Source organism: Manis javanica, chromosome 11 (assembly GCF_040802235.1).
Source record: "Manis javanica isolate MJ-LG chromosome 11, MJ_LKY, whole genome shotgun sequence".
NCBI lineage: Eukaryota > Metazoa > Chordata > Mammalia > Pholidota > Manidae > Manis > Manis javanica.
In genome coordinates, this window is record NC_133166.1 from 1,007,708 (window position 1) to 1,018,757 (window position 11,050).

An 11,050-nucleotide genomic window follows, 5' to 3' on the forward strand; every position below is an offset into this window, starting at 1 on the left:
TTGGAGAACTATTCTATATCATGTTCATGAATAACGATGCATTCAGGAAGAAGTTGCTCCATTCAGGAGATTTTTGCCTATGTTGTCTTCTAAAAGTTTTATGACCTGGAAGCGTTTTAGTGTTTAGCTCAGAAATGGGTTTAAATCTTGAATCTTCCTGACACTGTGTAATTGTAGACAGTACATAATTTCATAAATCCTCAATTCTTTAATGGTAAAATGAGATTAGAATACTACCTCTCTTACACATCCCCACACACATTTATATACGTCATACTTAGCATTGGTTGTAGAACACAGTACATGCTTAGAGGGGTTATATATGATAAGGCGGGCAAACACAAAGCCTTCAAGGACCAGGCTTGTAACGTGAAGTTGCCAAAGGCTTAGGAGGAAGATGGTAGGGAATAACAGCATCAGATGTCTGCTCCTCCAAAGGATGCAGGTTGAAATAAAGAGAATTAAACCTATTCCTATGTAAGAACAGATTCACATAACTATTTCACAACATGGAATTTGCCGCAAAAACAGATCTGCAGGCTACATACAGGAAAGCCACAAACTATGAACTTTCACCTGTGCTTCAAATAGGGAACGGTAGCGATGAAACAAAGAATGAGTTGAAGCATTGGAGACTCAGGCAAATGAAACTGTAGATTTCAAAAGAGAAATTAAGAGAGGAATAAAAAACTTTAGCCCCATGGAAAAGCTAAAGCAGCAATTTGAATGCATGGAGCAAAGACAGAGCTGAAGCCACTAGAGGGCACAAAAATCTGAGGGGCCTCATAGTGTAAGAAAAGGCAAAATGAAAGAGGAAGCGATAAGATTTCAAAACTCATTCACAGTGAAACTCTGCATGTTGCCTCCTACCTTTCCTCAACCAACTAACAGATCATCATTCCATCCTAATAATAACATTTCAGGTCATACTAATCAGGCTGGGTTAAACACCCAGAATTCCACTCATTGTTTGTAATCCTGGCACGTGAGCAACATGGTAGTGTAAGCTTTTACCAAGAGCACAAAAACTGAGTTGGCAGGGAAATGCCATTCCAGACATGGAAAGTAACTACATTTTCCAAATCTCTGTTTACAAATGTATAAACTTAAAAGCTTGAGAGGTGATGCATTCTGATCCTTCCAATCTGACAGCTCATAACCTTATAGATAATCAGTGTACTGTATTTTGTGGTTAAGCTCATGCTTTAGATATGGAGAAGTTTGAAATACATATTACTGCTCTAAGGAAATAATGCACATGGTTTATAAACATTTCAATTTCACTGCAGTCTTCACGCCAATTAACACTCTGGTTCTATTTTACACTTTGCTACAGGTCATCTTATGATTCCCAGACAACACTGATGGGCAACCAGACAGATATGACACAGTTCATCCTTCTCGGACTAACCAGTGCCCCAGAGCTGCAGGTTCCCCTCTTTATAATGTTCACCCTCATTTACCTCGTCAATGTGGTTGGAAACCTGGGGATGATCCTGTTGATTTTCATGGATTCTCATCTCCACACCCCCAGGTATGTTTTCCTCACTAACCCATCTCTGGTGGACTTAGGTTACTCGTCAGCAGTCATTTCCACAGTCATGACTGGGTTCTTTACAGTAGACAATGTCATCTCCTACAGTGGCTGTGCTGCTCAGATGTTCTTTTTTGCAGCTTTTGCCACAATGGAAAATTTTTTCCTGGCATCTATGGCATATGACCGCTATGCAGCAGTGTGCAAATCTTTACATTACACCACCACCATGACAAGTGTGTGTGCACATCTGATCCTAGGCTGCTACATCTGTGGTTTCCTGAAAGCCTCCATCCATGTGGGGGGCACTTTCCATCTCTCTTTCTGTGTGTCCAATGTGGTCCATCACTTTTTCTGTGATGCTCCAGCAGTCATGGCTCTGTCTTGCTCTTAGAGGCATGTGAGTGAGTTGGTTCTTATTTATGTGGCCACCTTCACCATATTTTTTGCTCTCCTAGTTATATTGATATCCTAATACTCATATTTATCACCATCCTAAAGATGCACTCGTCTGCAGGATACCAGAAGGCTTTATCCACCTGTGCCTCTCACTTCATTGCTGTCTCTGTCTTCTATGGAATGATTGTTTTCATGTACTGACAGCGCAGCTCCAGCCATTCCATGGATACAGACAAAGCAGCATCCGTGTTCTATACTCTGGTCATCTCCATGCTGAACCCTGTGGTCTATAGTCTGAGGAACAGGGAGGCCAGGAGTGCATTTAAGAAAGTTCTTTTGGAGGCTAAATTGTCTTTGTGATTTAAATATCATAGGATTCACATTGATCTAGTGTCATTCCCCTCAGATCTTCTCCATTTACTGAGTCATATTTTAAGTTCCATAATGAAGTTATTTCTTGAAGTGATACCCTTCCCTCTTCAAAAGTCAATTGTCTAGATAAAGAAGAAATGCTATGTCCAGAAATATAATACCTGATTGAGATAGTGAATCATGAGACAGCTTGTGTCCTGCTTGTTAAAGATCTTGTTAAGGATATTTGATTTATTCACTAAATGGTACATGCATTTCCTCTGCCACATGCACTATAAACATACATGTAAAACAGAGGCACAAATGACCCCATGAATGGAAGTACATGCATGTGCCCCATGTGGATGCTTATGTATGGGAGCAGGGAATTGGCCATATGTAATGAAATGCGGCTAGTGTTTTTTTTAAATAATTTAAGTAATCAGTTCGATCTGCTTAAGTGTTATCTTCTCATGGAGCCCTTGCCATGGTTGCTCTCTGCTCACCATACACACTGTACTTTCACTCTGTTATTCTTCTCACCCCTTATTGAACCTTACCTAGTGCATATTTATGTGTTCACTTGTTTATCATCTGTTCCCCCCACAACTACAAGTTAAACTGCATGAGAGCAGTGGCTTTACCTATTTTCTTTGCAGCAAGATCCTTAATACCTAAATGAGTTTCTGTTTCATTTCTTAAATGAATGAGCAAAATAAGTAGGTTTTGAGCTCAAATGTATTAATATGCTGAATCTCTGAACTATTGATAATACTTATCATCCATTATATAAACTTTCCAGATACCCTTTTATGGCATTTTCAGAAGCATAGCTCATTTTCTCCTCTACTGAAATACTTCCCTCATTCTCACTCAGTGCGTGCATTCCCCACTCTTGGACACAATGATGCCTTGGACAATCTAAACCATTTTGCAATTTGTACTTCCAAATCATGTCACATTAAGTGGCAAGTGACACAGGAAATGAGTGCTATTAAGTCATAAAAGACATTAAATATGAAATTATTTAAAGGTTTAATGTATGATTATATTTGGAAAATTTCTTCCTACATACTAATTAAACAACTAACTGAAATGATTCTAAATGTCCATATGAATGTAAACATGACAATATGTCTCAGTCATAAAGTTAATGAGCACTCAATATACTGATATATTGCACAGTATTTATGTTTTCTATTTTGACCCTCAAGGAACTCAGTATTATACAAAACCTACACCTGGTATATCACCAATGCCTAATTTGTTATGGCTGTAAAATATGAGGCTTTAGCGTCTCAGTATTTGTAAGATTGTGTTTGAATGTGCTATAATGGATATACTGGTACTTGTGGAGTGTTGGCTATTTTGTGTGTTTTGCCTATCCATATAAAGTTTAGAATCAGTTTATCAATATCAATAAAATAACTTGCTGAGATTTTGATTGGGACGGCATTGGATCTATGTACGAAATTGGGAAAAACTGACATCTTGACAATATTGTTGTCCTATCCATGAACATTGAATACCTCTCCATTTATTTAGTTCTCTGATTTTGTACATCATATTTTACTAGTTTTCTTCTTTTCTTCTATTAATCTTGGATAAAGTTTGTTATATTTATACGTACGTATTTCCTTTCTTGGGTGTTAGTGATCTGTTCTTCACCACAAAGGTTTTTAAAATGTGTATCATTGTGTAGATAAGTTATGCACTAAATTGTATCATCATGTCCATGATGTAGATCTGGAGAATTTTGAAGAACAAATTATTGCCATACTAAAATTGTGCTCCTACTTTTTAATTTCTGGACAAGTTTTCCTTATTAATCACTCGGTTCCTTTGCTGTCCTTTCCTGCAGAAGATATTGTGATTCTCAAATCAGATCCATAAAAAATAATACATAGGTGAATGAATTCACCCTTCTAGGACTAACCAATGTCCTAGAACTGTAGGTTCCCATCTTTATAATGTTCATCCTCACTCTGAGTGGGAACCTGAGATGATCATGTTAATGTTGATAGACTCTTATTTTCAATCTCCCATGTACTTTTTCTTCAGAGGCCTATATCTGGTGGCCTTTTGTTAACTCTCAACAGTCATTCCAAAGATGGTGGTTGGGGTCCTTACATGATACACGGTCATTTCCTGTAATGCATGTTCTGCTAGGTGTCTTTCTTGTAGCATTAATTCTGTGGAAAATTTCTTCTTGGCATCAATAGCTTATGATCAGTACACAGCAGTGCACAAACCCTACATTATACTACCACCCATGTCCACCTGGGCTTCCCCACCTTGCTGTCTCTACTTTCTAAAGCACTCTCATTTTCATGGCTTTATAGCCCAGTTCTAGTCATTCCATGGACACAGACTAAACACTGTCTGTGTTCTATACTATACTCATTCCCATGATGAACCTTGCGGTCTATAGTCTCTCAGGAACAATGAGGCCAAGAGTGCATTCAAGAAGGTGGTTGAAGAGCAAAACTGTCTCCAGAATGAGAATTTTAAGGTTGTAGATTATGCAATCACTTCTTTCATTTCTCTCAGAATGTTCCCATGCAATGAGTCATATTTTAACCCCCTACTGCATTTAGTTCTGGAAATTATAACCTTATCTCTCCAAAAATATCTTATCTATTAAAGAAGAAACATGCCCAGAAATGGAATATCTAGGAAAGCATAGCTCTGGGGAATCAAAAGAAGCTTTGGATCCTGCTTGTAAAAAAACTTTTTAATGCATTTCATTTGTTCAGTTGTTCCACATGAATATTTTCTACCACATGCCAATGCAACATACATGTTAATCACAGACACAAACAATTCCACGGACAGTAGCATATGCATGTGCTCCTTGATGACATGTGGGCACATACTAATGACAGTGGGAAATTTGAGGTACATGAAGTGTGCATAGTTTTTAATAAAATAATTTAGAACAATTAGTTGGGTTATTAGAATATAATCTTATTTCCTTAATTGAATACCTTTTGTAAGGGTCTTAATAAAAGAACCAAGTAACATGATTCAAAATGAAAGCATGTGCTTCATCTGCATATTTTATTGAGTAATACATCAATTTTGCATGTTAAAGTAGTATATATATATGTATATATATATATATATGTCTTGACTGTCATTGTGTAGTCCAACATGTCCACATTACAATTTTCAAAGTGATAAAATAGCAGGAATACAAGAAAAACAGAGGAAAATAAGAGCATTTTCCAATTTACTACCAACTTTTTACATTGTTTCAAAAACGCACTGAGAATATCCATAATATACATTTTTTCTGTTTGAAAAATGCACTAAAAAGCTTAATGCTGCTCATTTATTCATACTTTATTTCATTTACTTTTTTCACTCCCCTAGTCTCTAACCCCAATTCACTGACTCTGATTTCCTTTCATTTCTAGACAACTCCAAGCTTGTTCTTACCTCAGGGCCTTTGTATTTGCTGTTCCCTGAGTGGAATGTTCTTTCCCTCCATTCAAGTCTCTCCTTAAATGTTACCCTATCATAGTTTACTTCCCGGACGATTTTATAGTCACCCTTTTTTCCCCATATGTACTCTATGCTCACTGTGCATTACTCTTTACAGTCTTTATCAACACTCCCTACTGCATAATTATTTGCTCCCTTGTTTATTACCTATCCACCCAAATATTATGTAAACACAGTGAGTGCAATGAGTTTATCACTTCTCTTCACATGATCCTCAGTAGCAAAATGATTTCAAAGTAGATTCTCTGTAAATGTTCTTTAAATGAGCAAATGATTTAAGCTTTGAGTAACTACATACAAAATGTTAAATCTTTGTATTTTAGGATATCCCCCAAATAAATATATAAACCTTCTAGCATTTCAGGAAGCACAGCCAATTTTCTGATTTTCTGAGTTACATTTATCTACACTTTCACTCAGTGCTTATATGGCCCACATTGAGGCACAACAATTTTTTGGAAATCACCTCATCATTGAATAATCCAAATCACCTAATAATCTTCACGTAAAAATGTTATCTAATTAAGTGGTAAATAATGCATACAAAATGAATGCCAAAAATAATAAAAATCATAAGTATAAGTAAATCCCAAAAGGCATTAAAATGTAATTATAAAAAGTTAGCTGTATGAGTTGTTTTGGAAAATTGGTTCACGTTTACTGATTACACATTTAATGGAAATGATTCTCATCTCCATATAGAATATAAACATGACAGTATTTCTCGGTAGTAAAAATAATGTACATTTAGTATGCTAATACAGTTTACAATTTTTATACTTCAGTGTTGATCCTCAGTGAGTTCAATATTATACAATAACAACCCACCACAATATGAATTATTTACAGTAATATAACTTTCAAATTTACTGATTTCTTTCCTCTCCAGCTTAAGTCACTAGTAAAACCTTCTAGTGAAATTTTCATTTCTCTTGTGCTTCTGAGCTCCACAATTTCTATCTGGCTGCATTTACAATTTCTGTCTCTTTACTGATATTTACCTTGAGGAAATATCATCCCAATTTCTGTTCATTTTTTTTTCCTGTTTTGTATGTTCTTGTTTCTTTGCAAGTCTCTTACTTTTTGTAAAAACTGGACAGTTTAATATTACAGTGTGGATACTATGGAACTTCAATTCTTTTCCTTACCAACTTTTTTCTGTGTGGTTGTTTGGATACATTTGCTTCTTTAGTGAGTTTTCTAAAAAAATTTTTAAAGTGTAATCTTTGTCTCTCTGGTCTCAGAGGTTTCTATTCCATTACTTATGATCAGTTCATACTTGGACAAAAATGAGAAGTAACAACTAATACAAAAACAAGTGTGTACAATGAAATTAATCAGCATATTCCCCACAGGCAGTTTATTTACCTCTTTCCTGGGTAAGTGGGATGCGGAGCTCTGGAGGCCCTCACAGGGGAAATTACCAGAGAGCTCTGTGTCTCTATAATTCCCTCCATGTCCCCATCAGCCTTTGAAATCCCATACTACTCAACATGACATCACTGCAGAGGGAGCAGTCGGCATGCTGAACCAGGCTGCTGATCGTTCATTCATTGAGTATTAGTACTTGTTAGCACGCAGAGGCCTTCCCCAGGATTTGCTGTGCACCCACAACCATAGTCAGGGAAAACACCCCAAAGTACAAATTCCATTGATTGACTTTTAAATGATCATCTCTGATAGAGATATTTCAAAGACCTTCCCTTACTTGTTATTTACAGACACAGTTCTGTGAATTTTGTGAGATACTTTTATTTTATTTTACAAATGAAAGAAGGTAACTGACTCCTTGTGAGGTCGCAGGAAGAATGCAGGGTAGGTGCAGGAATCGCAGAATGTTGGTTTCCTGTCCTCCGTGTCGCCTGCCTTAGACCCCGCGGAGCGTTATGGCCATGACCTGAGCGACAGCTTCCCTAGAGGTATTTACGCGCCATTCTGCAGCTCACATTCTGATCTCAGAACCTTTAGAACTGACTCTTTCTGCTCTCCCAGCAGACAGGTAAGAACCTATATTCCATAAGCACTTTGTGTGTGTGTGACAAGTAATTCATGCAAAATTAGTGCGGGCAGTTGTACTTAGAGTTATTTAAGAACAGAAATAGATATTTTCAATGTTTTCCTAAAATGTTAACATGAAACTGGGATACAAATGTTAAAATTTCCATCAGTAAGACTTGACTGATACTTAGAAAATATCATGCTGTTTTCCCAAAGCTATGAACAAAAAATAATGCAGATGATCCTCTGACTGATCAAGTGGTAATTTTATCTTGTTCACTAAATGTTGGTCTGTCATTAGAGGTAAAAAATTAACAAACAAACAAAAACAAGTAAACAACAAAAAAGAGCAGAAGACTACAATTATCTTTAAACTACAAAAGCTTCCAATATGAATTAACCAGATTCAAATGGCATTCAAAATTTTTTCCTGTAATTTCATGATTATTACTAGCATATATAACATTTGATGGTGAATGCTTAAGAAAATAGACTTTTCCGATGGCAGAAATGAGAGAAATTATGAGTTTTGGAAAAGGGATGCTCATCTAAGTTAAAATATGGATCTCAAGGAAGAAAATAAGCAAAAGAATGGCTCACATGGACTTGCTGGAACAGCCTATTGTATGAATGATGCAAAAGCAGGTTGGTGAGACTGAGAAATACGGGTCAGCCCGGAAAATCTCCATGGCCTTAGTGGTAGGGTAACGTGAAGAGGAAGGCTTCCGGACTTCAAAACTCATGCGCACCTGAAGCCCTCCAGGTTGCCACCCATTTTTCCCAAGTCAGCATAAAGACGATCATCTCATCCTGAGAATGATATTATAGCTAGCCCTCATCAGACTGTGCTAAACACCAACATTTCATTGGTTTTAATGCACAACCTTATTTAAATCTCATAATTATAGTATGAAGTAGGACTCATTACTGTATTTATTTTGTTGATGGAAAGATAAGGTTCATGGTGTTAGGGCAGGACTTAAGGTAGTAATATGCTGAGGGCGTAAGATTCCGAGGCAGCATATGAGGGCTCATGTGACCCTCATCCCAGAGCCCGAGCTCTATACTAATGCTTTGCCTTCTCCTCAGAATTGCCTTTGCTGGTTATATACATGCCCCTGCTGCTCCAGTTACCCCCCCCCAACTACTATGCATGTGTCTCCCAGGTACTGCGCTGTGAAACTGTAATCACTAAATTTGGAGTCATGGAAATAGTGAGTAATTGCAAACTGTGTTAAAATCAATAGGATTCAAGTACAGTAAGAGAGTTGGATGTAGGAACCACCCAGTGTTGTTCCAAAGCAAGGAGTGTCAATTTATATTCTTTTAAATACAAAAAAGTAACCATATCTTACATCAGAATTTAAATGAATGTAATAAAAATCAAACTCATAATATTCTTGAGGGAATATAAAGAATATACATCTAAAATGTCTAAAGCAGTTCTTGGCAGAGGAGCCCTATTCAGGTACATGCTCTTACTAGGATTAGGTAAAGTGAACTGGCAGATATATTCATTCTGGGCAGGCCATCTTGATCAAATTATTGTATTTTCTAAATCTCAGTTTACAAATTTATGAAATTTAAAACCTGGGGAGATGCTACATAAAGGTCCACAGATTCAAAAGCATGTAAATCTATATGTAAGTAATGCATTAAGTATCACTGTTAAACTCATTTTTTTAAAATCTGGAGAACCTTGAAATACAAAATATCACCATATTAAGTAATATACATGCATGTACACTTTTGAATTTAGATTTCTTTGTCATCACCCTGTCCCTCTCTTCTCACAGTGACAGAGCATTTTGAGATTCTCAGCACTGATGAAGAACAGGACAGAAGTGACACAGTTCATCCTGCTGGGACTCACCAATGACCCAGAACTGCAGGTCCCCCTCTTTATAGTGTTCACGCTTATCTACCTCATCACTCTGATTGGGAATTTGGGGATCATTGTGTTGATCCTGCTGGACCCTCGTCTCCACACTCCCATGTACGTGTTCCTCAGTAACCTGTCTCTGGTGGACTTTTGTTACTCTTCAGCTGTCACTCCCAAGGTCATGGCTGGGCTTCTTACAGGGGACAAGGTCATCTCCTACAGTGCATGTGCAGCCCAGATGTTCTTTTTTGTAGCTTTCGCCACTGTGGAAAATTACCTCTTGGCCTCAATGGCCTATGACCGCTATGCAGCAGTGTGCAAACCCTTACATTACACCACCACCATGACCACAGGTGTGTGTGCATGTCTGGCCACAGGCTCTTATGTCTGTGGTTTCCTGAATGCGTCCATCCACATTGGAGACACCTTCAGCCTCTCTTTCTGTGTGTCCAATGTGGTCCATCACTTTTTCTGTGATGTTCCAGCAGTCATGGTTCTCTCTTGCTCTGATAGACATGTGAGTGAGCTGGTTCTTTTTTATTTAGTCAGCTTCAACATTTTCTTTGCTCTCCTGGTTATCTTGATATCCTACATATTCATATTTCTCACCATCCTAAAGATGCACTCATCTGCAGGATACCAGAAGGCTTTATCCACCTGTGCCTCTCACTTCACTGCTGTCTCCATCTTCTATGGAACTGCTATCTTCATGTACTTACAGCCCAGCTCCAGCCATTCCATGGACACAGACAAGATGGCATCTGTGTTCTACGCTATGATCATTCCCATGCTGAACCCTGTGGTCTACAGCCTCCGGAACAAGGAGGTCAAGACTGCATTCAGGAAGGTGGTCTTGGATACAAAACTGTTTTTAGAATTGTGATCTTGATGTTGTACAATAAACAGTAACTTAGTTTCATTAAGTTCACCATGAAATTAAGTTCCTTAAGTGACATTCTTACCTACTCAAAAGTCTCTTGTCCTTAAAAAAGGAAATATCACATCTCAAAATGTAATATTCTGAACAAGAACGGCTGAGATACCTTGGGGCCTGTTTGTCACAAACTTTATTGAGGATACTTGTTTATTCACTTATTCTACATGCATTGTTTCTACTTCATTACTGCAAAACACATATAATAGGGCACAATTAAGACCATCAGCAGAGGTTTACACATGTGAAACATGAAGATACATACACATAGAAGTGGAAAATTTGCCAGAATTTAATGGAATGTTGTCAGTTTTTAATAATAATAATTTAAATATCTAATCCATGAATTAAAAGATAAATACATGTTTCATTTCTTTTTACCTCTTTAGCTGAATGCTCTTCTAAGAGTCCTGATTTGGCAAAGAAAGTTATAAATGAAAATTGT

The 11,050-nt window shown here is 37.3% G+C and overlaps 1 protein-coding gene and 1 pseudogene across 1 annotated transcript; both read left to right on the forward strand.

The window, feature by feature from the left end:
- Positions 1-1,364: 1,364 nt before the first annotated feature.
- On the forward strand, positions 1,365-2,293 carry LOC108389209 (olfactory receptor 5B2-like; annotated as a pseudogene).
- Positions 2,294-9,615: 7,322 nt separating this feature from the next.
- On the forward strand, positions 9,616-10,554 carry LOC118968087 (olfactory receptor 5B3-like). Its single transcript, XM_036996814.2, has one exon. It carries the CDS (start codon positions 9,616-9,618, stop codon positions 10,552-10,554), a length of 939 nt encoding a protein of 312 aa, XP_036852709.2.
- The last annotated feature ends 496 nt before the right edge of the window (positions 10,555-11,050 follow it).